The sequence below is a fragment of the Anopheles merus genome, chromosome 3L (assembly GCF_017562075.2).
Source record: "Anopheles merus strain MAF chromosome 3L, AmerM5.1, whole genome shotgun sequence".
Taxonomy (NCBI): Eukaryota; Metazoa; Arthropoda; class Insecta; order Diptera; family Culicidae; genus Anopheles; species Anopheles merus.
This window is the reverse complement of record NC_054085.1, coordinates 13483078-13510795: the sequence shown is the minus strand read 5'-3', so window position 1 is coordinate 13510795 and position 27718 is coordinate 13483078. Positions and strand designations below refer to the sequence as shown.

The window sequence follows — 27718 nt, the reverse complement described above, 5'->3', positions numbered from 1 at the left end:
TCAAACGAAAACATCACGGGGAAGCAGACGAGGAGAGAAAAATTCACGAAAAAAACGTAAAAGGAAGGTGTTTCTGTGCGTGTCGGTCGGACGGTGCTGATTATTGCCGCGAGTGCACCAGAGTCGTGTTTGCTGAAACGGTGGCTTGAAGTGAAATACACACTCACACACAGCTTTTTCCACTGTTTCCGTCGAAGAAGGGTAAGAAGAAGGAGCAGGACGGAACGCGGACAACCAATCAAGTCAGCTGCTGGGTCTTCGATTTTCACCCTGACGTGACAGAGAGACGGCACCAGTCCGAGGGTACCCATACGCGTGAGCTGGCTGGCAGGGAGGTGTCGGCAGTTGTGTGCCTTTCTGTGCTACAGAAGAAGAAGGCAGAAAATCGATTCCCCCACACACCTGAGGTGCAATAATAATGCATAGAGTGCGTCTTGGCAGTCCGATCGGTGGGTGGTGCAGCGAACGGCAACAAGCAACTGGAGGACGTAGCTGGACCGCCACCAGCGGCAGCTTCCGACGGGTGGTGCATCCTTCCCGACCAGCCACCGTAGATCGTCGGGCGTAATCCGTCGGCGTGTGTGTGCGCGTGGGAAGAAGGTTTGTTGTTTGGCCGCTTTGGAGGGCTCTGTGGGGGGCTGCATTACCATCCCTTGCCAAGACCTTCGACCAACCAACGCCTCCGGTGGCTGCCGAGAGGTGTTTTTGGTCGCTTGATAAAACTGCCCTCAGCATTCGGTCAGCGAGAAGCAGGAGCAACGCCAACTGCGAACGAAGTGCGTGTGTGTGTGTGTGTTTATGTGTGCGCACACCCATGAAAGTGTGTGCGTGTGTGTAGAAACCAACCAGCAAAAAGTGGTTTTTCCTCTCGGGTCGATTCTCGAGCGGAATCGGAATTTTCGAGCAGCTAAATAACCCACTATCGAGCGGAAAAGGGAACGAGCGAAAGAGAGGGAGATAGAGAGAGGTCCTTTTTCGGAATTTTATGGCAGTGAAGTGAGTGAAAACCACACACCAAAAAGAAAAGGTGGCCGATAATGCAGAGGATTTCGTTGGCAATGGCCAGCGGAGGTTTGCCGTCGTCCTGGGACGTGTGGTAGTGTGATTAAGTGGGTGTGTGTGTGTGTAGCCGTGCGTGCGTGCATTTTTTCCCCCGTGTGTAGTAAACACACCACTCATTCAGTAGGAGGAAGTTGAGTGACGAAGGGCAGGTGGGGCAGATGCTTTTATTTTGCCTCCAACAGGCGAAAGGAAGAGCAAATGATACAAAAACGACCACTGATTCACAACCGCTGATTGTGTGCCCCTGTTGAGTGTGTGTTTGTGTGTGAAGCTACGTGAAGGTTGTGCGCGCGCTCCAGTTTGTGTGCCCGTGCTTGTGTGTGCGTGTGTGTGCCGCAACGAATATCCTTTTTGGTTGGGTGAAAGCAGGCGCACACTGTCTACTTTGATTCGGTCCGGAATCGCCCCGCCACGAACGAGTGAAGGAGACCGAAGCACAATCGATTCTTTCGGCGGAAAGGCAGCGGAAGCCCCTGGAGTCAATAACGAGGGGGAGCAATTAGGAGAGTAAACGGTGGCAGGAAGCGGAAACGGCATTTGTTGTGTTTACCAAATCTCATCTGGCTGCTGGCCCTGTGACGCTGGGCAACGCGTAATTGATGGAAAAACGCCCACCATCATCACCTTGACAGAGCTGCGTGGTTGTTTTCGAGGACGATAATAACGCTCGGACGTGTTAGAGAAAGTATCACACCAACGGCGCATAGACCCCCGTCATCGTCTTCCTAAAAAGGTAAGATTTTTCTAACATTATCTTTGAAAAGAAACACTTTTTTTGCTTTTTAATTGTAGATTTAAAAGCAAAAAGGGCAATTGTGTTGTAGAAGAATCACAATTTAGAGAGGCATTGTTCACACACGCACGAGGGTCCGAAAGTTGGCGACCGCAAATTGAACAGACCGTCAAACCGTGGTGTCCCTTCACCCGTACAATGTGGGGGTCTTTTTGCTTCGAAGCGACCACACATGCACACATACATTAATTGCCAAGCCAGGCCGGTACCGAGCAGGGCCTTTGCGAGCCTTCACCTTCAACGGAGCGAACCCGCTCGCTTTTCTAATGAATCAGAAGAGGAGCTATGTGTATGTGTGTGTTATGCACGATGGGTGCCGCACGGGGTCGGTCAAAACTATCGTTGACATCTGACATCCGTGGGAGGAGGGTCATGCGCATACACACGTGCGTGGCGGCCTGCCTTTTCTCCTTTCCCCCATCAAGCTCAGGTGGGCCCCGGCACAACCTATCGGAGCTGATTCGATTAAGCGAGGGCAAGCCGTTTCCTGGCCCGACCCAGGAAGTTGGGCTTTTGCACAACCATCCCGCCCGGCCGCTCACCGCCACCAATCGAAACCAGGCGCAAAAGGAAAAATGTGAAGGACCCTTTCCACTTGAAGGGAAAGTAATTAAATTAAGCACGAAGAGTGGAGTCGGTCAACACACCTCCTTTCCCTAGCCGCGCTTCGTTAGCGTTGGTCGAGGAGAGCCTCCCAATAATCTAATAGGAGCAAAGTGCCAAAGGAAGGAAGAAAACAAAAAGGGGTGCAGCTTTTAATCGCTCGGCCCGGTTCGCTTATCATGGTGCTGTTATGGCACACGGGCGACAAACACCGGGAAGGGTAAACAGAAGACCCAGCACAAACTCATCAAGATCGTGGCGAGATTTTCAGGAGCCATTTTAACTCGAAGCGGGGACTTTTATCTTGCTGGGTAAAGATCTACGAATGTGTTTGTTGTTGTGGGCTGAAAATGAAGACATTGTTTGACACTTTAACCTTATCACACAGCGAAGCTGGCTGCTCTTCATAAACACTTATCGATTTCTTTATTTTAGCAAACCGCTGAAGCCAAGTACTGAAGTAGGAATGGGGAACTTTTTTGCCCCAACGAATCGTGCTTCGGTCTCGCCTGGTACGTACACGGTGCCGGTTCCGATCGTACCTCATGCGAGCGGCGGACGCCCATACAACCATGACGGGCGAAAGGTGGCAGAGAAAACGGCTTGCGTTTAAGGCTGTGTGTGTGGGCAAGCAGAAACCAGTGTCTGGGCTTGGCTTTGGAGCGCCCAAGCCGCCGGCATCACACACCATTTTGCGAGAAAAGAAAACCGATCCGACCGGTGTGTCTGCAGAAGAGTTCGCAATGAAGGGCCCTACACACACATACACACACATATGCCGAGGTGACCGGCCAAAGAGAAAAGACGCGCGTAACGATGGTCAATCCCTCCGTTCCCTTTTTTTCTGGGGGACCGGTACCCCATCCAAGGGGCGGCGGGCATGCGGGACAGCCGTGCGTGTGATGTTTACTATTGTGTTTATTTTTTCTCTCGCGTGTTTATCGACGCCCGGGGGCCCAGCACTTCGTCATTCGTCGTTATAAAGATGCGAACAGGCACGATCACGGGATGAAGCAGAAAGGGGAAAAAAGCGTTTCCGATCGATCCGACAGCACACACCACTGAATCATTTGGGATTTTTTTTTCGCATTGTAGAAACTGCTTGCTGCATGCGAAGGAACAAGAAAGAGCGCCACAAAGCAAGGGATGGGAAAACCACGGCCGAAGAAATGACTGTACATAAGCTTCCACGAAACAAAGTGAGAGCGCTCCTGGGCCCGGTTCTTTTTATGATTTGGCAAAGTTAAGGGGATGAAAACGATAAACAACCCTTGGAAGCTGGCCCGGGCTTGGACGCACCTCTTGACTGCACTTCCTATTCTCTTTTGGCGGGCATCAAACCAACACACGGACGGAACACGCCAAAAACTTGCCAGATGCCCCTGACCTCCTCGGCAACATCCTTCGGTGCGTTTTTGCGCTGCTTCACCATTAATGGAGTGCAGAAGAAATCTGCACTCGCACACACTCAAAGGGCAACGGAAGAGAGAGAAAAAAAAATGCAGCCTAAATTAAGGCGCCGGTTCGGCCGTCGAGGACGCCCAGAAAGATGTGCGCGCGACTGGTGGCGGCATATGCAGCACGAGCAGCAAGATCTCCGTTTTGCTCTCGCGCCAGCGTCAGAATGAGCCGCTGTTCTAAAATGCACACCTCCCGATTATGCTCCCGCCGGAGGAGGGGGCTGTGTTATGCGCGCTGCAAGCCACTCGTTTTTGTCCCTTCCGTATGCGCGTGACCCGATTTGCGCATTCCGCTTGTTTGGAGTGTACAAATTTGGTCAAAAGTACGAAGCAAACACAAACACACACACACAGAGAGCAAAAGCCCGTCATCATCACCATCATCGTCCGATGTGTCATCCGTGTTTTGGTAGAGAGGGAAAAGGTTGTACATTGCATTAGACAGCTGCCGCCGGGAAAGACTGACACCGCAGGGTTTCTACCACTGAAACGAGAGAAAAAGGTTCACACAAGAGTTATTGCAGCCGCATGAGCTGCCGCACAAATTACCAGCATGTGTGTGTGTCATCGTTTGGAAAAGACCATGCGGTGACTCATTTTGCTCTCCGCTCGATCTTCGACACACGACCTTGCGACAAGATCGGTATACTTTTGCAACTTCGGGGGGGAGGATCGTTAGGACCTGGAAGGTGACAGAGATCGTACACAAAACGCTGGGCAGAAAACCACCTACAACCACCGGCATCGGATCTCGGCGTGTTATGACTCTCGATATGGGTAACGAGGCGGATCTCTCGCTGTGAGGTTTGGGGAAGTTCCGGGGAAGTTTATCGTTGCAATACCCCTAGCTGCTACTGCCAAACGCTGCGCCTTTACCTTAATGCCACGTTCTCGCTACTTAAAATCATAATTCAAGCAGCGCCATTGCACGTGGGGGGGACTCAAGATGGAACGTGCCACCGGGGAGCGACTCCATTGCTTTATTGTGCGTGTGGTAGTGCGCAAGCCCACCGTTTTTTTTTTGCTAAAGGTCTCGAACGGTAATGGGTCGGCGCTATTTCCATTACGCTTTTTTATACGCTCGCTACGGCGCGATTGCCTTATTGGTGTAGTGACTGGCACAGCAGCAGCTTAGAAGCGCACTTAGGCGACGGATACGGCACGTTCCGTCGGTTCTCAGCACGGTTGCACCACACACACACGCGCGCGTTGGTTGTCCAAAGCCAAAGTGGAAGGGAAAGACCAGATTGCTTTCCGCAACGGCAAAAGCAAAAAAGAAAACTGCCTTCTCCCTCTTACAAACTCTCATGCACACCGGGTCGAATAGACAACCAGCCAGTGCCACACTCGCGGTTGAGTAATTTAAGCAGCCAGCTATTGCACGGTTGTGCGCACACCGGTTGACCGCAATCGCAGCACAACCAACAGCACAGTGACGCCGCCGCCGCCGCTTTGCACAACGACCGTTTGGCGTTCTCAGCGCGCACGGTAGAACGGTGTTGTGAAGGTGGTAGTCTCCACTGTGCAACTTCACCCGCGATCCGGGCTTTTGAGGCAATGGAGAACCAACACTTCACTAAACTTCTGTGCAACAGAAAATGGATGGAGGGAAAAAAATGGAAAGTAGATCAACCGATACCACAGTGTTGAACGCCCGACGGAGGCACGCTCTAATCACGCGCACGGACGACGATGTTGGAAAGGGCACACGCAAAAGACCTCTCAACCTCTCTAATCCTTCAAAGCGAGCCGAATCACCGTCCTCGGGGTGTTGCTATATCCATCGTGGGTTTGAGATCAGTGGTAGATGCTTGAAAAGAAGCAAAACAGATCTAGCAGCAGGTAGCTGGTTGATCTTTTATATCTTGGATCTTATGATTGGATTTGGTGAGCAGAGATTTACAAAAAATGTTTATTGTAAGATCTAAGAATACGCTTATGTGCGAGACATTTGTGAGGCAGTTGTCGTTAGGCTATTCCTCAATACCTTAATGATTGTTCTGGTGCTCAAGGGTGCTTAGCTGTAGTTAGGATCGTTATCTCCTTACATCTCGAGCAGAGATGCTCTTTAATGTCTTTACATTCAATCTACATGACCTTTTTCTGTGAGCGTAATGATACAGACAGGCATGATCAACCTAATGCAAATGAATATTGATGAGTCGCTGGCTCATCGTGGCTAAATTATTCCAGAGAAATATGAGCGTTAAAATACAATTATATAAGTAAAATTATACATACATGTCAGGGTTGCCTGGGACCGAGTTGTACGTGAGCTTCGGCGTATTCAAATTTAATGCAAGCTTTGTTTAAATATTCCGTCGCCTTGTTAGTTGAAGTAACCAAGAGAGACACAGAGAGAGAAAGAGAGGAGATCGTCATGCTCAAGGTATCCAAGTTCGAAGACAAAGCCAGTTTTGTTGATTGTTGATATTGAAGACCCAACAATCATTACCTCTCTTGGTAATGTAGGATATTGTTGATTATATGCTATATTACTAAAGATCTTGCTAAAAGATTGATCTAACATATTGGGAATGACATCAGACAATTAATTCTGTAAGGATCCTCTAAAATACAATATCTTTAAACATTGGTTGATCATTGTAGATGAGACTTGGAAGTTGCCCAACCTAAACTTATTGCAATGAAAACCTAAAAGTATGAAGACTGATCCTGTGAACCTTCAAAATCCAATATCTTAGAATCGTAACATTGGTTGATCATTGTGGATTTGAATTAGCAGTTGCCTAACCTGCATACCTTTTAATCATCATCTAAAAGTATCACTCTTGCTATCTCTTTTTGAAGATTACACCGCAAAAACCTCTGAGGTACTGTGCCTTGAGGTAATTCAATCTGTACAAACGCTACCGCCGTCCCAGATGTTTCCACTTCCGCTCGAACCTCCAATGCATCCACAGGCCGAGCGCAAATACCGCGTGCCCGCCTGGCCCTTGAATTTGTTTCATTAACCTTGGTTTCCATACCGCCAGCAGCCCGGCAGCCGGCAATGATGGCAATGTTAAATGCAAAATTAAATCCTGCCCCCTCCTTTTCCCACTCTATCGCCCAACCATTCTGCGAGACATCTCTGCCAGGGAGGCCGTACGAATAATTAGAGCTTATTTTCGTCACCACAGCACGCACTTGGGCCGTTCGTCGACTTCGTAGGACCCAAACAGTGTCAAGCCTGATGAAGTCACGTTCTCTCTTGGGTTGCGTCCCCGTGCGTCGAGGCAAGAAACTCGTTTTGTTGGTAGCAGAGTAATCCGTAATCCGATTCTACCATCCACCGCCGCACTTGCTCTAGACCTGAGATTACTCCTTCGCTGTGCATCACCGCAGGTACGAATCACGATCATGATGATGATGATGATGATGGTGATGATCGCGAATGTGTCCGGTGCTATTACCGTTTCGGTGTCACACAACCACACGCACGCACGGTGAATCTATTACGCACGGCTTAGCCGCATGATCGTCGTTGTCGTCGAAACAGTTGGCGAATTGCGCGGCTCGTCTAAGAGCTGCCCTGTCACCGTACCGTGAAGGCAGGCGGTCTGTTTTTCTGTTTACATTCGCGCATATTCAGAAAAGGGGACACACACACCACTCGCTTCAAACTTACTGTCAGAATAAATTACCGGATCAACGGAAAGGGTCAAGCGGTACATTAAAAAAAAGTGATATTTATATATTTATATAGTTCCCGTGAGGATGGGGCAGCGTTGTAGTTGGGACACCTGTTGGCCCTCAAAATTAAATACTCCCCCTTTTCGCCCGGTAGGTCATGGGAAGGCATCTTCTTCGTCCGAATTCCGGTCGTGATGTGTACCTTGAAAACCGAGTGTCGTGGCCGAAGATTTTGGTGTCTTTGTCCTGCGTTCCGTAGCTTTCGGTTACTACGGGAACACTGCGCTCACGAATAGTTTAATGGCCTAAGGGGGTGTGTGATTTGCGGATCTCGCGCTATCTCGTCTAAAACCATCAAACCGCGAAACGATTTAAATCGTGTGTGTTGAGCATTTTTAATGATGGCCCTTGGTTTTTCTTCTTTTCCTTCGAATATAAGTGGTTTTAATTTGCTTGAGTTGATTGACATTCACACCTGACGAACCGAATCGGACGTGCTGGGTGGTGGATTGATGCGATAACCATTTGCCTGTGCTGTAGCTGCCCCGACCAGAGGCAGATAAGCTCTTCTGCAGCGGATCAGTGTTGTGTGCAATGCTTTATTTAACAAAAATGTAAGACAAATCCTCTTTATCTACTGTTAATAAATTATAAGTGAAGGAATGGAGCACGGTACTTCGTCAAGCGTAGTAGAGCAGCCTCCAATCTGTCTGCAGTTCGCGCACATATTTACGTTACGCGCCTCCCCCGTAACCCGCTGCGAGTCCGTTGCTAGTATCTATTTTTACCTTTTTTACATCCAACAGCGATGTCCGAAGAAAAGACATCGTATCACCAAAACACGCAATTGTCGTCATCATCGTCACCGCGGTGTCTCTGTACTATTTTCTGACCATCTTCTGCTCTTCCGTTCGAGCAAAGCAACTCAACGTCCATCGGCTCACTGGGTGTTATTTGTCGTTTGTAAACATTGCTGTCTAACAAACCAAACCGAAAAAATGGATCGCGCGCAATTTTGGCAGAAGAAAAGCATCTCTTAATCGTTGTACAAATCTGTTCTGTTTAAGCATGAAACTGTTCCGCGAGCCACGAACCAGTAGCGCTGCCCTGCCCGTTTACTTCGGATCAGCTCGCAGCCGAGCGCTGACTCTCGCTTCGTTTCCACTAAATATGGACTCGTGTCAAAACATGCCCTTGATTAATCGGCCGATTAAGTGGTGGCGGGGAACGGCTGCTATTTGTTGTGTTCGTACGCGGCATCAGCGGGGAGGCTATCATCGAGGTTAGGCGGTTGAGACGATCCGTACCGTTGCAACCAAACATAGTAATGGGTAGGGTCAGTTGATACACTGGGACGAAGTAAGTGGTTGTTTCTTCTGTTAAAACAAAACCAACAGCAACAACAGGGCTAGCAAGGACTTTTTATGATGGCACTCAGACAGCCCCAGAGTGTTTTGTTGCTGGGTACCACTACAAATTGCCCTACCATGGATCGAAGATTGTTCTTTTTTTGGCTGTTTTTTTTTCTATCTCAATCCATTATCTTAATAGATCCTGTGCGGGTCGTTGCGACTGGCTGTTTGTTTTGAACTATAAATTCTACTCATCAAAACGCTCCTTCTACTCGCTTCTTCCATTTTCCGCTCTTGGGGGGATTAGACGCTAGAGCATCGAAATATAGACGGGACCGATGGGGTGTTTGTTATTAGTTCGCGTGAACGGCAGCCAATGTTTTGTTTTGACATTGACCGTTTGCGATCGCCCATGAGACGGTGTAGAGTGTGAAAACAGTCTAGTGAAAATGTGTGTTTTTTTTTGCAAAACTGACACGGACAAAAGGCAAAAAAGCCGGCCATAGAGAGCGGGTTTGGCCGTTTCAAAGCCCCTCATAACTTGATCATCGAACCTTTCGAAGCTCATCTCCCCTTACCACGGCAATGATGGGCGGCAAGTCAGTGGGGCAGTGAAAACTGAAAAGCGGACCCACACGATCAGCTGACTCATATATGGCGTTTTGCCCGCACGCCCAAGTGACAGCGAAACCGAATGGGTGAGTGTGTGGAAAATTCTGTATTTCACGCTTGCTGCTGCCTGCCGCTCGCTAAATTAGACACGATTCTCTCGCGGGCACGGTAATGATGTGCGAAAAAGCCGGCTAGTAACAACAACAACAAGCGTTTTGAAAGGGGGAGGAAGACGTGGTGTCATGATATCTATCTGGCCCAACAATCACCAACCAGGCTGGCTGGTGGACTTAACCGTGACGCGCGCACGGTTTGGTGAATTTTCACGCCACGCCAAAGAAAGAGTGCCATCAAGCCTCTCTCCTCCTCCCTCGATCACAATTCGCGATGAAAACGTTTGTAGAGAAGGTGGGGAAGGTTTGAAAGATTAAAAAAAATAAAAACAAGATCATAGGCCCATTTGTTTGCCATCGCGGTGGTGATCGGGCAAACCGTTTGGCCCGTAGAGTGACTGTTGGTGACTATTGGTGCTATTTTTAAAACGACGCAAGCAATGCGAACAATTTTTTCGGCCGGTGGTCATCCCCCCGAAGCAGCAGCAGCAACATTCCTCTCGGGAGCGCATAAAATTTCGGTAAGCCGTGTGTGTGTGTGTTAGTCATCCGTGCAAGGTGTAAGCGGTGTCCGTGACCTTCGTGATCGTGAGGGGGAAAAGTCGATGATACGGGCCCACAGGGTTGTCTTTATTTAAAGTGCCATTAATTCCCTTTCCAACTTCTCGCTGTTGTTTGGTTTTAGAATGGGTTGTGGAGGGGGTGAGTGGTTGCAATCAGTTGATAAAAAGGGTAAATAATGCTCGCCTCGATCGTAAATCTCGGCCGAGCGATCCCGTAAGCAGAAGCATAAATTCCGCCCGAACGCAGCTTCATCTGATAAGAGGTGGTGGTGGCGATGGTAGCGGTTTTGTTTGTTTCTAGTTTGCTTATGGTTCAATTAACACCCTATGGGCAGTGGTCGTCAAAGAAGTCACATTTCAACAAACTAGAGCGAGGAGAGAATCAAGTTTCAATAACCCAGATGTCAAATTTGTTAGAACTTTATAATACAACAAAAGTTTTTGTAAGGAATTTTGCTTTATTATTGAAAATTTAAAGAACACGGCTGCCGAAAGTCGTTATATGTTGGGGCAAGGTAATGGTCTAGCAGTAAATAATTTATCGAATGTGGTTTGCAAGGTTTAAATGGGGTTATTTCCACATAAAAGTCATGGAACGTTCATGAGCGCAAGAAGCCAACAGTTCTTGGGCGCCACAAACATTTGAGAATGGATAATTAATGGCAATTTTAGGTGAAGATCTTTCACAAACACATCCCGAACTTGCAGAGACATTCTGGAGCATCTCAAAAAGTGTATTTTTCATCGATTAAAATCAATAGAAATTGGTAGTGAAGGGGAAGAATTAGGTCCCATGTAGAAATAGGAGAAGAGATGACGAAAGTCGTTTATCCAATTGTTAGTAACTGCTCATAGGGCATATGTAAACAAGTTCTAAATTATTAAATTTACTAGTGAGATGGGGTGAGGTAGTGGAAACCAATGGAAAAGATTTTGTACAATGAATAAGTAACCAATCTTTCGCAAAAATGCATCGAAATTCGTTTAAAACCGCTACGAACCTATTGGTGCTCCCAATATACTCAGTGATCAGTATGATTTTATAAACCCTTCTGAATACTAAATCGGTTTCTAAGACGTCACTCGATGTTTTCCTGACAAAAATTCCCATTTCAAATAAATATGTTTGCTTTGAAAAGCTGATTCAGTGACTCGTGTGATAGTTTGCAAAAACGACTTCTGACTAGCTCATCTGTTAGCAGGAGTCGTAATCCGAGTGCGTACAGTGCTATAGAGTGACCTGGTTGACCCGTAATTTGCCGACCACTGCATCTACCGGGCATTATCAAATTGAGACTACAGTTTGTGGTGTGTAAACGCCCTAAACCGCCGCCACCACCACCGCAGTATCATTGTAAATGATTGTGAGCTAAACAAACGAGATACTTCCGTTTGGTAGCTCCATTGCGTTGTGTCTGTTGGTTGAGGGTATCTTATTGGAAAATAGAGCGCAAACACAACTGTTTGAAGTGCAGAGCGTGTTCCTATGGAGTAACTATTTCCTAAATGAGGTTTGATAACCTATCTTCTCTATATAGACACCCGTGCCCCGCTTCCCATTTGACCACAGAACGCCTCTCCAACGTCCCTTTGTTTAATGAGCAATCTTATCCTATTTAACTGTCCATTTTAATAAACATCATTTGCCGAGACATGCATACGCATAGTCTCGCGTAACCATAAATCAAACCGACCGCTCAAAACAAAGAGATGAAAAAACAATCATTCCAGCGCAAAAGCCTTCACGTTGGCGCGCTTCAGCCATCCCCGAGAGAACCCAACCATAGCAGTGACATGTGGCGTGTACGCCGATCGTATATGGGTCACAAAGATCGCGAACCGCTGGATAGACGCAACAGGGCACGCGTGTGGGTAACCACAAACACACGGCACGGCAAGGTAACATTGAAATCAGCCATAGGGGAAGCGAAAAACAACTCTAAACCTTGTAATTATTCACGAACCATGGTGCGTGTACTGTGCGTCGACACAGACCTTGCAACGGGGAGAGGAGAAACTGGAGGCTACACGCCGATGCCCCAAAGTCACGTCGACGTGTCTGAGGAAGTAATTTGACTACCGGTGCGCATAGAGTTTTGTACCCAACTTGGTTCGCAGTCCAGGTAGTTGCGCGACAAGGGCGCCCTATTATGACGTCTGACACACGCGGTACACAATGATCCGTTTGAATCGTACCTGGCATTTAGTGTCTATGTCGTCTATGAACACATAGAACACGGCTTTGACTCTCGATCAAGAGGGCGGAATGCTATTATACCTGCACAAGCTGCGAACTATTTCTAGCGCCCCTTGGCAACGGAGCGCCACAACCAATATAATGCCCGCCGTCGGCCCTCAAAAAGCACCCAGCCACAGGCATACGGGGCAGACAAGCAAAAAATAGACACCGGTAGCTTAGCACCTGAAAAAAAACCTACTCAAAATACCCAACACCGTCCGGCCCTGAACCTTCGGTCCGATGGTCATCAGAAACGGAAAGTAGCAGCCTGAGAGAGGAGAGTTTTTTGTATTGACCCACCCTGTGGACGATCGATTTGCGTCGCCAACGGTGCCAGATCGGTTGTTCGATCATGAGCTTGGAATAGACTAGACTAGAAGCTCTATTTCTGCACGGGCACGGGACAGACTTGCACAGGATGTTGGCAGACACGTGTACACTGTATGCTGATGTATCTTGACATGCTCTGGGGCATCTCCAAACGGAATTGTCACGTTTGCCGGTCACATTCACTCACATACTGCGTGATCTCCACCGTAGCTGCCATATCAACACACTTGTGGTGGAGAGGATCTGGTCGAAGAAGTAAACGGTAGAGCCTGTTATCTGTGTCTCTGTGGCTGAACATAATTATCGCTGCTGCTGCCTACCCTTCACCAACTGGGCTTATCTGCGCAGGGCTTTTGGTCGTGGTGATGTCTGTGTGCCTTAAGCCCACACAATCTACTGCACAAACCCTCCCCTCATCACCGTGGGTCGTACGTTTGTTGTAGATCAGCATCACCAACCGCAGGAGGGGGCCCCCCGTTCGTCATCACGAGCAGCGTGCCCCATCAACCTTGTACACTTGCTCACGCGCTCTTCCTGTGTCCGGGGCAGCAGCAGCAGCAGCAGTAGTCAGATGATCATCAGCCTGCGCTCACCTGCTTTCAATATGCTGGCTGTGCCCCATGGCCACACTCGAAACCGTGTGGCTGGTCACGAAACCGGAAAGCTTAAACTCGATGCAAGATAACATGCGGTTGCGATGGAGCAACCGGGGCAGCAGTGTGTTTGTTTGCATGTTTTGTTCGTGATCATAGTCCCTTCCATAACCAAAAAAAAAGCCTGCAGAAAACGTGGAAACATCTTCAGCGAGCGAGTGACCGGTGAAGGCAAGCAAAAAAAAACCCCCGACGATCATATAAAACAATTTCCAAGCAATTAAACACACCCATATCTGTTTCACTACTGTTGGTGGTGGCGAAGATGGTGGTCATGAGGATCCACCAAAGCACAGCAAATAGGCGCTTGGGTTTCCCGCGAATGGCCAGCGAACTGGCTCTGCTGCACGCGCGTGCACGTGTTCGCAGATTATCATTTGAAAAGGGAAAACTCTTCCGTCCGCAATGGAGGAGAGCAAGTAACAAAAAAGTAATGGAAAACACGTTGGAGGAACTAGAAAATAGCAAACGTTTTTTTTTTTTTTTTTTTGTTTTCATATCGGTATCGGAATACACGATTGACGCAAAAGTGATACTCACCGGTCGATAGCTGAACTCTCCTATTAACGATCGCTGTTGGAAAAATTTCCACCACGGAGAGAAACTCTGGAAATGAGGAGGTTGCAGTTTTCCAAACTAAAACGCTTGGCGAAAACACGTTCATAAAAATCAGGAAACGTCATATACGGTTTGTTTTGGGCCAAAAAAAGCTCCTTTTCCTGGGCGACTTGGCCAGTCTTTCCAGGGCTGTAACGACTCATTGATACATCGTCTGGTAGTCGCGTGGACATTGGATTGATTACAAGTGTGTCACCCATTCCCATAGTGCGCGCTCTCTTGTCTTATCAACACTCAATGCCCCGCGGTGTTATCAGGGACCGGGTGAGCACAATGTTTGCAGTTCGCTTCAGTTGTTTAAACTTTACACACACACGCCTCGCCGGTGAGATGGATTGTAAGTAAGTTCTGCTACTTTTTGTTTTGTAATATGTAGCCGTGTTGAGTTATAAATAATTCTCCTATCAATTTACAACTCATTATTCAACATGAAAGAGCAGAGAGCACATAGAAAGCGGAGGGACAGTTGATTGAAGAGTGCCGTCTCGCAGCACAATTACTGTTTTTCCAAACAGAATTTCTCCCTCGGAGTGCGAGGAAACAAATGAGCTTAATTTGTGTATCACCATTAAACTGACTCGGGCACCGTATTGATCAACGGCCCCGCTGCCCACCCTTTTTTTTTTGCTGCATTACAAATTAATTCCGATCGCTCTGCCGCCGGTCCGGTGCCTTTCCGTCTCCGGACTTTCTAGCAAGCAGGGCGAATTCGACCAAACGCGCACCATCTGGAGCCCATCTTTGCCCAGCCGCGAAACCAGACGAACCGCAACCAGCCGCGCAATAGCGGAAGTGTCGGGTTTTGAAAGTTAAAAACCATTTATTGCGCTTACTCAATCGACCTGCGTGTGTGTGTATGTGTGTGCATGTTGGAACCCGCGCTCACGCACGCCAACACTTTCCGGGTAAGGCACCAAGGCAGGAGGTATACCATAGCGTTAATTATAAACACTTGTTCGTTTTAACTACCACGTAGGTTTGTTAAGGTTTTGAATTTTATGGTTCAAGTGCGATTTGTTGATAAAGCTGAATTAAATTAGCCAACCCGTCACTCACATGACACGATCACGCATGCAAGCATAAAGACTTAATTCAAGCTGATCAATGTGTGTATTAAATTTTACCATTTGTGTGTGATTGCTTCCTATGTTTGAAAGCTTCTGCTTCACGGTTGGGAAGATACTGTACGCATAATAAAAGCAGTACATTGAACATGCTCAATACTCAAATCGATAGACGCATTGGCTCCTACAAACCCGACCACTGACCAAATCTCATCTCAATCGCGACTTTTGCAATTTTTCTTCAAACTTTCAACCAGCAAACCCTCGCTGTACATTGCCAAACAGCAAATGCCAAACAACAAAAAAGAAAAAGAAGACACAATGTACAGAGTATGTATTGTGGAATATATTCATATCGCAAAGAAAGTCTCCACACATGGAGAAGGAGAGGCGTGCCTTTTTTGTGCTCCGATCCGTCTGGGTGTGTGTGTGTTCCGTCAGCTGATCCGACCCGTGCCATGACCCTCCCCGATGAGTGCCATGAGGAGGCTGATGAATGGCTCCAAAAATGGGAACAAAGAAAGAAGCATCAGACCGCCCCTCCCTCCCTCCCTGTGTCCATACGATTCCCCTTATCTTCGGTCAAGGCGATTAGCCCGAAGAGAAACGATAGAAAGCGAACACGCGCGTCCATTAGATGAGGTGTGTTTGAGCTTTATCGAAGCCCCCCCGAAAAGGTTGCGATTGCTCTGTACCCTCGCAGAGCGGGGGGTTGCCCATGTTCATTTGTTCGAGATGGTGGATCAGAGAGATCACGGATCGCTTTACAGAGGAGCAGCAGCCCACAGAGGAGCGTATCTTAAACATCCGGTTACGTGTGTGTTGTTCGTTCGGAACTGAGTTTTGTTTGTGCGGTTCGATGAATAATCCGTGGCAACACCGAGGCACAGGCAGCAGAGCACAAAACATGATCGCCAAGCGTTACCTTCACCTTGCGCGAGGTAAGCCACTATGGGAAGAGGGCCGTCCGAGTGGCAACATCAAGGACCCAGATCGGTCTGATGTGCGTGTGTCGGAAGGTAGCAGAAGCCTCCAGGGGGTAGTAGGGAACGACACGACGGCTAGCTCAAAGGCACACACACACACCGAAACTGTGACTGTGTACCCAAGTACAACCATATCAAAACCGTTCGAATGCAATTGCAGTTTGCCTTTCGTTATCTAATAAAACGTGTTTCCGCTTGTCGTCGCTCTGCTGTTGTTGTTGCTGCTGCGTCTTATCGGCTCGTACAGCCGAACGACAAACGGGTACACGCTGATTCCACCGCCAACCCAGTTACTAATGAACTTTTATTACCGCATTTACCGGTTTTTTTTTCTTCTCTATAATCATTTAATATGTGTTTTTTTTTTCTCTCTCCCTTGCCGGGGTTTCCTTTCTCTCCCTCGACAGCACGATGAAGACGGCGCCGAACATGGACAGTTGTCAACCGAGCCTCGTCACCTAAGGGTAGCCGAAATTTGTAGCGTGCGTTATTATCACAGCCCAGCGCATCGCTGCTTACCTCACCGGGTTCGAAACGGGGTGGTCATTTCACATACACTCCCTATCCCGCTCTCTCTCTCTCTCCTCTACACACTCTGGAACTGGAAAGACAGCGAAGAGTGCATTTTGCTGGTCTGATTTCAACTTCTGAAGAAAGCGTGAGCGAGAAAAGGCGTACGCCAGGTGATAAGAAGCGGAGAACGTAGCTACACGAATCGATACTGTGTTCGGGTGCGTGTGAGACAGCGTGACTTCAACGACAAACGGACGAGCGGCTGGGACGAGTACACTGCGCTGCATACAGGAACCACCGGACGAGTCAAACCGGCAAGATGGTGTTATCTTAGAACAGGTTAGTGCACGCCCAGCCGTGAACTTTGTGAAGAAATTCTAAATCCCATTTCACCTTGAAAAAGGGAGGACACACACACACAAAATACAAAGCATTTGTGACCTTACGAGAAAAGAAAGAAGGGATCGGTTCAAGGCAATGGCCTCACCCTGCCGGTGTCTATGTCAACGAACGTGCCTCCCACGTCCTCCCTGTTTTCAACGCTTATCGATCGATTCCCTCTCGCTCTGGTAACGCTTTCCTGATAACCATTTGTTTCCTTCCCGCTTTCCGTTTTGCTTTCCAGATTTGCCTGATAACATCCCGGAACCTCCCGAGTGCGCGAGCGGTGCACCCCAGCGCGAGCGAACGAACAGCCAACACAGCAGAAATGAGTCAAAAGACATCGACGAGCGGTGGCGGTGCAGGTGGTGGTGGCAAAAATAAGACAGCGTCTTCCTCCACCGTCAGTCACAAACAATCGAGCGAAGGGGCAACTTCAGCGGCCACCACACCGTCGACCGATGGCACCCGCACCAAGTCGGCCCATTCCTCGGTGCGATCGCTAAACTTTGACGATCCGGAGCTGCTGCTGCCGATGGCTGGACCGGTCACCACCGGGCGCAAAGCTGGAACCGAGCCGTCCACCACCATCGCTGCGAAGGAACGAAGCAACAGCAGCGCCCCCATAGGGACAAACTCACTGGCCGCCGGGACGATTGTGTCCGCGTCGAAGCCACCGCACTCGAAGCAGCCGCCCCACCAGGAGGAGCAAACGAGGGCGGTCGGAGCGGGTGGCACTAGCCCGAACAGTCAGCCGTCGGTGATAGGCAGCCCGGGCAAGATGGGCGTGAAAAAGCTCATCCCACAGCAGGCTGTCGCGCTGCAGAAGCAGGAGCAGCAGGAGACGACGAACCCGCCGTCGGTCGACCGTAAGTCGACGTTCATGAAGGCATCGTCCGTGCCGGTACCGGCGTCCGGCTTTGGCGTCGGTGCGCCCGTCGCCTGCTCTTCGCCGCTCGGTGCCAAGGTACCGCCGTCGGCTAGCGTTTCCCCCCATCATGGGCCACCCGTGTCGCCCCAGCCATTGAACGCGCCTGTGATAACGACGACGATCGGTGGCGCTTCGCCAACCACCGCGACGACGGGCGCGTGCGCCGCCGTCGTGATGCGCACCTCGTCCGGCTCGAGCCTGCACAAGTCGGCCTCGTACCGGAAGTCGTCCTACAAACCGCAACACTCGCACTCGCTGCGCTACTCCGGCAGTGGCAGCGACATCTCGAACCTGGTGCGCGTGCGCAACTCCACGCTGGGCAATTCCGCCCCGACGCTGTCGCTCAGTGCGAAGGAGAACGTTGGCTTCGGGCTGGGGGCGCTCGGTGGTGGCGGTGCGTTCTTCGCCGGCCAGAAGCGTCCCAACTCGTCCGCGTCGTCGTCGTCGGCGGCCGCGGCCGCCAGGAGTGCGGCCGTCGCCCGCCACCGGCTCAGCTTCGTCGCGAACATTTCGCCCCGATCTCACTCGCCCATTCCCGCCAGCCCGATCGACAGCCCGCGCATCAACTCGCCCAGTATTATGCAGTTCCCGTTCATGCCGATCAAGCGCATCGTGTCGACGGCGGCATCGAAGAGCTGCGACAGCCGGCGGTGGTCGGTCGCGTCGCTGCCGTCCAGCGGGTACGTGACCACGCCCGGCAGCTCCAACATTTCCTCGCAGTGCTCGAGCCAGGAGCGGCTGCACCAGTTCCCGGCCGTGCCGACCAACGACGATCTGCAGCTGCTGTCGCTGCACTTCTCCTCGAATGACAGCAATCCGGGGCTGGGGGAGGCGCGGACGCATCACAGCCATCTGCATCATCACCACCATCACCTGCACCACCAGCACGGGTACGGGCAGCCGCAGCACCATCATCCGCACCATCCGATGGTGGGCCCAGCGCACCATCACGCTCTCCAGCAGGCGCAGCAGCAGTCGCATCTGCATCACCATCATCATCATTCCCTGCCGGCGGGTGGCGCCGGTACGCATCAACACCCGCTGGCGATGGGCCCGCCACCCTCCTCGATCTCACCACAGGCCGGCGGCAGCGGTTCGCTCTACCACCAGCAACCGCTCAGCCTGCAGGCGCACGTGGGCTACGGGCCGGGGCCTAATGCACCCACCGGTGCGCCGCTGGCGTCCCACCAGCAGCACTGTGCGCTGAAATCCTCCGTAGGATCGTCCGGCTCGGGCAGCTGCGGCAGCGGCGGCCCGCCCACCAGCACCAAGGACGAGCTGAACAACTTCTGCGGCTGCCGGTCGCCGATCCATCGGCCGCGGTCGCGCAGCCTCAGCAGCCCGAGCCACTCGCCGATCACGGACAGTGAAATCTCCATCATGAACACGTTCTACAAGGAGCGCTTCCCGAAGGCAACGCAGCAGATGGAGGAGCGGCTGAGCCACTTCATCAACGAGAACAAAACCATCGTCCACGACAGTGCGCGCAACTCGCAGCCGATCGTGCGGTTCGTGCACCACCAGGTGCTGGAGATGGCGCGCGACTGTCTGCACAAGTCGCACGCGAAGCTGATCACCTCGCGCTACTTCTACGAGATGAGCGAAAACCTCGAGCGGCTGCTGATGGAGACGCGGGAAAAGTCGCCCGAGGCGGCGCCGGAGATAACGGGCGTGATCAAGAAGCTGCTGCTGATCATTTCCCGCCCGGCCCGGCTGCTCGAGTGCCTCGAGTTCGATCCGGAGGAGTTCTACCGGCTGCTGGAGGTGGCCGAGGGGCAGGCGAAGGTGACGCAGGGCATCAAGGCGGACATTCCACAGTACATCATCCAGAAGCTGGGCCTGAACCGGGATCCGATCGCGGAGCTGCAGGAAGAGCTGAACATCGAGACGGCCTCGCTCAACTCGAGCGTTAACTGTGCCGATCTGGAGGAGGAGGCCGAGCAGGAGGAGCTCGTTGATAGGCGTTCGCGGCTGCGCAGCAATCGGGCGGCAGTGCGGGCGGACGATAGCGAGCTGGCCGATGCAAACTCATCGATCGCAAGCGATCGAACGTCGCGCGCCGGCGATGAAATGACGTGCTCGACGCCGAAAGGGTCGGGCTCGTCCAGCTCGGCGGGCAATAGTGCTGCCAGCAGCACCAGCAATGTGCTCAACAACAACAACAACAACAGCAGCAGCACTGCTGATGCGGCAGGAAACGCCCCGGTGGGAGCTGCCAACTCACCGGCCGGCCCGACGGCGGGCACCGTCGGCAAAAGCTTCAAGGCACGCTCGAACAGCGCGGTGCCGAACGAGAAAGACTTTGACATTCTCAAGCTGATCTCGAACGGTGCGTACGGTGCGGTCTATCTGGTAAAGCACAAGCAAACCCGCCAGCGGTTCGCGATGAAGAAGATCAACAAGAACAGCCTGATGCTGCGCAACCAGGTCGAGCAGGTGTTCGCCGAGCGGGACATACTCAGCTTCGCCGACAACCCGTTCGTCGTCAGCATGTACTGCTCGTTCGAGACGAAGAAGCACCTCTGCCTGGTGATGGAGTACGTGGAGGGGGGCGACTGCGCGACGCTGCTGAAAAATCTGGGCCCGCTGCCGTCCGACATGGCGCGCTTCTACTTCGCCGAGACGGTGCTGGCGGTCGAGTATCTGCACAGCTACGGCATCGTGCACCGGGACCTGAAGCCGGACAACCTGCTGATTACCGCGCTCGGGCACATCAAGCTGACCGATTTCGGGCTGTCCAAGATGGGGCTGATGTCGCTGGCGACGAACCTGTACGAGGGCTACCTGGACAGCGAGACGCGCCAGTTCTCGGACAAGCAGGTGTTCGGCACGCCGGAGTACATCGCGCCGGAGGTGATCCTGCGCCAGGGGTACGGCAAACCGGTCGACTGGTGGTCGATGGGCATCATACTGTACGAGTTTCTGATCGGCTGCGTGCCGTTCTTTGGCGAAACGCCCGAGGAGCTGTTCGCGCACACGGTGAACGACGACATCGAGTGGCCGGACGGGGACGACTGGCCGCTGCAGGAGGAGGCGAAGGATCTGATCACGGCGCTGCTGCAGCAGAACCCGCGCGACCGGCTCGGGACGGGCGGGGCGCACGAGGTGAAGGAGCACTGCTACTTTTACGGGCTCGATTGGAACAACCTGCTGCGGCAGAAGGCGGAGTTTGTGCCGCAGCTGGACAACGAGGAGGACACGAGCTACTTCGATACGCGCGTGGATCGGTACAATCACGAGATCTGCGGGGACGATACGGACGAGATGGAGGACTCGCCGCTGTTCGGGTCGTTCAGCTCGTACTCGCCGCAGTACCGCAAGCAGCACAGCCTGTCGCAGGCGTCGATCGGGTCGAGCGGCAACTTTGGCGGCAGCACGGGCAGCCGGCTCAGCGGTGGAGTGGAAGGCGCGGCGCCAGTTGTACCCGTGACGGTAACGGTGGCGGCGAGTGTAGCCGTCGCACCAGCACCAGCAGCTCCGTCCGCTTCATCGTCCGGTTCGTCCGTGCCGGATGCAATCGCACGTGACGCTGGTACGATCGTTACGGTGACCGGTGCGTGCAGTGTCACCACAACACCGCCCACAGCGACCGTTTCTTCCGCCACCGTCAAACCGACGATCACACCGGTGGTGGAACCATCGAGTGGGCCGCCACTCACCATCACCACACCCTCGACGCTGGTGAAACCGCAGCAGCTGCCCAGCCTGTTCGAGGACGGGTACGACACGGCCCATGCGCGCCCGAACGACATCAGCAAGCTGATCATTACGCCCGAGCTGCGCAAGTTCAACATCAACCCGTCGCGGTACAAGATGCCCTCCACGCCCGATCTCGACTATCTGCCCGAGCTGGCCACGCCGGACCGGGAAGACTTCCTGGCGCACCACGGCATCAGCCTGCGCCCGGCCACCGTCAATCTGAGCGCGATGCGCGGCGCCCCGGGCACGCCGGAAACGCCGGACACGAACAAGCGGTTCAGCGACTTCTACCCGCTGTCCTCGCTGAAGCAGCTCAGCACGCCGGAATCGTCCCAGACGGACAGCGATGACGTGTCGCCGCAGATACAGCGCAAGCGCAAGATCGTGCACAACCGCATCCTGCCCAAGTTTTCCATCTCGATCGAGGACGACCAGAGCGGGCACGAGACGTCCTCGTCGACGCCGTCCCAGATCGTCACCTCGTCGCCGTCGAGCTCGCTGCACAACCTGAGCGGCGGCACGGCCTCGCGCCACATCGTCAAGTCCGCGTCGGCCCTCGGGCTCTCGCTGATGACCTCGTCCGACGATTCGTCGTCCGCGGTGACGACGGCGGTGGGCCGGTCGCTGGCGGGCAGCATGGCAATGGCGGGCAGCCGCAACGCGACCGGCACGACCGCGTCGAATCTGTCCTCGTCGTCCGGCTGCAGCACGGGCGGTGTCGCCTCGTCCACGATGCACTCGGCCGGCAACTGCTCCAGCACGGCCAGCTCGCGCGACACCTCGCCCTGCCGTGAGCTGAGCCCGCTGGTGACGAACCTGAAGCCGCCGCTGATCATCAAGCGGGGCCCGCGTGGGTTCGGCTTTACCGTGCACACGATACGGGTGTACTACGGCGACACGGACTTCTACACGATGCACCATCTGGTGATGGCGGTCGACGAGGGCAGCCCTGCGTTCGAGGCCGGTCTGCGGCCGGCCGATCTGATCACGCACGTGAACGGGGAAGCGGTCCAGGGGCTGTACCACACGCAGGTGCTGCAGCTGCTGCTGAGCGGCTCGGAGCTGGTCAGCCTGCGGGCGACGCCGCTGGAGCACACGAGCATCCAGACGGGCGGCCGGAAGCGCGAACCGTGGCAGAGCAAGTTTGCGAAAAAGTCGACCCACAGCCGGCGCAAGCAGAAGAAGGACAACGAGAAGAAGCGCAAGGCGTCGCTGTTCCGGCGCATCAGCAGCAAGCGGGCGAGCGCCGAGATGCAGCAGATGGTGGCGGGCATCCAGTCGCCGACGTCGGTGGTGCCGCCGAGCCGCAGCTTCCAGTCGCTCGCCCGCTTCCAGGGCAGCCAGCCGAACCTGCTGCAGCCGGGGCTGGGACCGGTCGGAGGAGTGGTCGGGGCGCCCGTGCCCGGGGTCGGTGCCTTGCCCCAGTCGCCGGTCGGTCCGCTACCCCAGTCCAGCCTGGCCGGCGGGACGGGCAGCTCGCCGGTGAATCGGCTCATCCTGTCGCCCCTCAACTCGGCCGGCACGCTCTACAATCCGACGCTTCCCTCGCCGGGCTCACCGAGCACGTCCGCCCCGAGCACACCGACCGGCAGCGGTGGCGGCGGCGGTGTTGGTGGTGGTGCTGGTGGTGGTGGTCCGTACAATGACGGGGCCCCACTGTACCAGCGCCCCTCGACGCTGCACGTCCTCAAGCACAAGCTGCACTCGTCGCCCTGTGCCAGCAACAAGGCGCTCCATTCGGCAGCGGCCGCCGGCGGTCGCCCCTCGAACCGGAGGAAATCGGCCGACCACATGCCGTTGTCACCGCTGGCCCGCACCCCCAGCCCGTCACCGCTGCCCGCCTCGCCGACGCGCTCGTCCAGCCCGCTTGCCTTTCCGGTGGTGCATCCACTCGGTGCGTCCAACACGACGCAATCGTACAGCCCGGGCGGGCTGCCCACCGCCGCGGCCCTCGCCGCTACCGGTCTGCCGTCCGCCGTCGTGCCCGGCATCGTTGCCGGCGGCATTGGCGGGTCGCCGACGCCGCCCACGAAGAAGGGGTTCCCGCGGGCCAAGACGGCCGAACCGAGCTCGCCGCTGCTGCGACGCGCCCTCTCTCCCGACCGTCTCCATCCGCGCAGCGCAGCCGAAAGCAAGTGCGTCCTGTCGCCGCTCTGCTGCAACACGTCGCTCAAGACGACGCCGCGCACGGTGGCCGGCATTTGGCGCTCGAACCAAAACTCAACCATCACGACCGCTGCTGGCAGTGCAGCGGGTGGCGGTGTGCAGCAGCTGACATCGTCCACGGTAGCGCCGGAGTCTTCCGGCGGGTTGGCGTCCGCAGCAAACAGCGTCAACAACAATCCACAACCGACTGTGGCAACGACGGCGGCGGCGGGAGGCGATTTGAAGACATCGAAGAATTCCACCGGCGGGAAAGCAACACAGCAGCAGCAGCAGCAGCAGCAGGGAACGTTGGCGAAGGAGGATCTAAGCACTAAGCAGCAGCCAGCGCTCTCGTCCGCGGACAAGCTAATCCCACTGATGGAAAAGATGGCGATAAAGGAGGGCGAACCGTCCGGCAGTGTGGCGGCGGCCAGCATCAACAATAACGGTGGCGGTGGCGTCGGTAAGAAAGCGAAGGAGTAAGACGCCCCAGGCAAAGGAGGAGGTAACACACGACACGACAACGCTATTATTGTTATTATCATTTTAGAGCCACCAAGAGCCTGAGAAGGAGAGTGAGAGAGCTTTTTGTTTTAATTTCGAGTTAACGTTTGGCCGCCACCACTGTTTTGGGGTTACGGTTTTGCCAATGTTGTGAGGTTTTTTGGTGGAGCTCTCGCAGGTTGAAGGAGAAGTTTAGTCCCGAGCAGGGACGATACATTGTGTGATCGATCGCGGCTTTGCGTGTATGTATATTTTAATTCTGATAGCCCCTAGAGGTGTGGGAGGTGTACGCAGTCCTCCCCTCTCCCTTTCCCCTCACCCTTTAGCATCTGTTATGTTAAACACATTATGTTTAAGTGATACTGGTTAGTTGTTAGTTTCGCGGTATCATCGTCATTATTATTATTATTATTATTATTATCATTGTGGTTTAATTATTATTTTGTGCGTAAGAATCCATGCTATTATCGCGACACGCCGTTTTTTTACATTTACTCCCGTGTTTTTCTTACTATCTCTTTCTCCGCTCAATTTATTTTTTATTGCAACTCAACTTGATTTCATCCGGCAATGCGGAAACAAATATAACAAAAAAAACACACAAAAACGAAATGATTATGCTAAACACAAACGAAAATTAGTGATTTTGAGAGAGAGAGATGGATCCACTAAGGAATAGACGGGGTCGGGCAATGACTAAAGCTGCTAACGCCTCTCTGTCTCTCCCCCCCACACGCGTTTATCAATGTTTAAAGCAGAGGAGAGGGAATCTAAGCCACTACATCCCCCGTATTTTTGATCGATAAACGCAATCGAATTCGAAACTTATCGTGCGAAAAGTGCACAATCTTATACTGTGTGTGATATTCTTGATTTTGGAGGTAGAAGTCGGGAGAAAACAGTCAAAAACAGTCGAATCAATAAACAAAAATCAGTAGAACGTAATGTCTAAAACTCGATACATATACATGTGTGTGTGTGTGTGTGGAGCAGAATTGTGCGCTGAGACGAGTAGTGAACGCGTTAGTGAAGCTGAAAAGTACATTTGGAAAGAAAAGCAACGCGTTCACCGGATATGCAATGTTTGTACTAGAGAGAGATGGTAGCTCAAGATGTATGCTAAAGCAAGTCAGCACTGTTTTGTAGCCTCTCCCTTCCCCCGTTATAGTGGACGCGTTGGTGTATCCGTTCAGGAAAGTACAGCTCCTCAATCAATAACCATCAGCGCGTAATTAATCGGGGTTGCGAATGTGATGCATTTGCCTCGCTTTAGGGTTCTTGCGTACGCTGTCGACAGGCTCTCGTGTTAGCGCCCAGCCTAATTGTAGATAGTGAGGAGTAGTAGCAACGATGATAGAGACGGCATGCAGTAGCATTTTGCTGCAGCTCGTAGTTGCACCGCACCAATGAGATGTGTAGTATGTGTTGGCTAGTCTCTCTTTATTCAAATGATGTTTTATATTTCCCCTTTGAACAGGGGGAAAAAAGCTCCCGCTCAGTAATAGATGTTTTGCCCTCTTTCCATTCTAAACTTGCGCGTTTGACTTGACTAATTTTATATCCCAGTTTTTGCTCTTTCTTTTCATCAAGTTGTGCTTCACCTTAATGTTCACTAAACAAGCAACAATTTGCCGAATTCAAGTAAGATACTGTAACCACTATAGAATAAAATACACAATGAAAAAAAAGAAGAACAAACCCAACCACATTTGCAATAATAATCTCTCCGTCTAACGTTTGTCCTCGATGTGAAACTTTAAACAAAGCAGCACAGTAGAAATCCTTGCAGAGGGAAAGTATAATAGCAGCAGGGCGAGATAATATTACCAGCAAACAGAGCAGAATTAACAATACACAACCTATAATAACCTATTGACCACAAAATAGTGCAATATTAATGCTGGCAAGATAGAGGATAAAGCACGCCGCTTGTTACAAGAGAGTTCAGAGAGAAGTAAGATGGAGTATTAGTTTGCAAAAGAAAGCACACACAGAAGAGTAGTTAAACGCATTGTTCACAGGACAGAAACACTAACCTTACACCTTTTTCTCCTCCGGTTGATGAAATCTCGCTCCACGGAAGTGAAATGTTTGTATTTAATGGTTTCCTTCAGATGTTTCACGCATAAATGTGTGTATGTGCTACATTGCAAATATTGATATTGTTGAGATTGATCGATTGTTTAGAGTTTTTGAGGCAAATTGCGGGCGGCTGCGATCGGGAGATGAGGGCGGATATTTATAAAGGGAGAAGCGGATGTAGCGGACATGTAAAATAGACACAAATGAGAGAATGCAAACACACCGAGGGCGTTGTGGAGAGAAGAAGAGTAAAGGACATATTTAGTCAAATAATAATGAGAAAGACACCGAACAGGAATAGGAAAACAGGAGAGCGGGAAAATTAAGGGAATATTGTTTTGTGATCTTTATGTAAATGTAAAAGCTTCGAGAGTGGATCTAATCAGTTTCCTTCCTCGGATACGTACACCCCATTTTGTGATGATCCGTTCATGTGTCCGTGTGTGTGTGTGAGTGTGTGTGAAAGGATAATTGGGTGTGCATGTGTGCGTTTAATTTGTATAATTTCCTGTTGTAAATATTTGCTTTATTTCATTCAAAAGAAGCGATCCGATAGGCAATAGAGTGAAGGAAGATGAAAAAGCGAAAACACACGCAACCCCAGACTAGTTTATAATTATAACCAGTTTAGCAATGACCGCGACCCGCGAATCGCAACACAATCTTGTTGTAGCTTGTAGCAGATTTTGTTGCGAATCTGGCTGATGCTTCTCAAATTTCACCGCCCCTCCCCTTCAAAACGTTTGCCTTAATGGTTCTCTTTTTGTTTGCATTTGCAAAACGAATGCTCCAGGGCAGGGCAGGTATGCTTCTAAGCGTCTAAGGCAAATAAAACGGTTGGAAAACAGTGCAGAAAGTAGCGTCGTCGTGCACAGGACCTAAAGGACCGAAAGGTTACAAGCAAACTGCAAGTGCAGGAGGAAGCTGAAAATGTAAAACAGGGCAAAAAATGAAGCTTCCACCGGAAATGAACTGACATGGATCTGCGCATTGTTTTTCCTTTACTCGCATTCAACGCAAAGATATACGCAAAGTAAACGCAATCCCTTATTGGTGTTTTATTGGTATGAGAGAGGAGACACAAAACAAACGAGCTCAGAATGAAGTGAAAGCGACTTTTTCCTTCTAAATCAAAAGAACGAAGGAAAAATAAATAATGTACTGAGAAGCAAAACAATGCACTGAAAACAATGTAAATCGAAGAGCAAATTTATTAAGTGTACACACCATCACCACCACCACGACTTTCCCTTCCCCAAATGACAAGGCGGGCCGAAGGGCTGGACCGCAGATTTGAATTACCAATACACAACCAATACTTATCAATGTTGCCTGCAGTGTGGCGAATAAATGAAATACAAAAATGAAACAAAAACAAA

At 51.7% G+C, this 27718-nt stretch overlaps 1 protein-coding gene across 4 annotated transcripts; it reads left to right on the top strand.

Annotated features, from left to right (window-relative positions):
- On the top strand, nucleotides 1-27718 carry LOC121600636 (microtubule-associated serine/threonine-protein kinase 2). Of its 4 annotated transcripts, none has more exons than XM_041929418.1 (3): nucleotides 1-1795; nucleotides 16492-16936; nucleotides 17223-27718. In XM_041929418.1, the coding sequence occupies exon 3, from the start codon at nucleotides 17307-17309 to the stop codon at nucleotides 24234-24236; it is 6930 nt and encodes a 2309-aa protein (XP_041785352.1). In that variant the 5' UTR covers nucleotides 1-1795; nucleotides 16492-16936; nucleotides 17223-17306; the 3' UTR covers nucleotides 24237-27718. The 4 variants fall into 4 exon arrangements, with proteins under 4 accessions (XP_041785352.1, XP_041785354.1, XP_041785353.1 ...); XM_041929420.1 differs by lacking the exon at nucleotides 1-1795 and adding an exon at nucleotides 7443-7589; XM_041929419.1 differs by lacking the exon at nucleotides 1-1795 and adding an exon at nucleotides 9300-9604.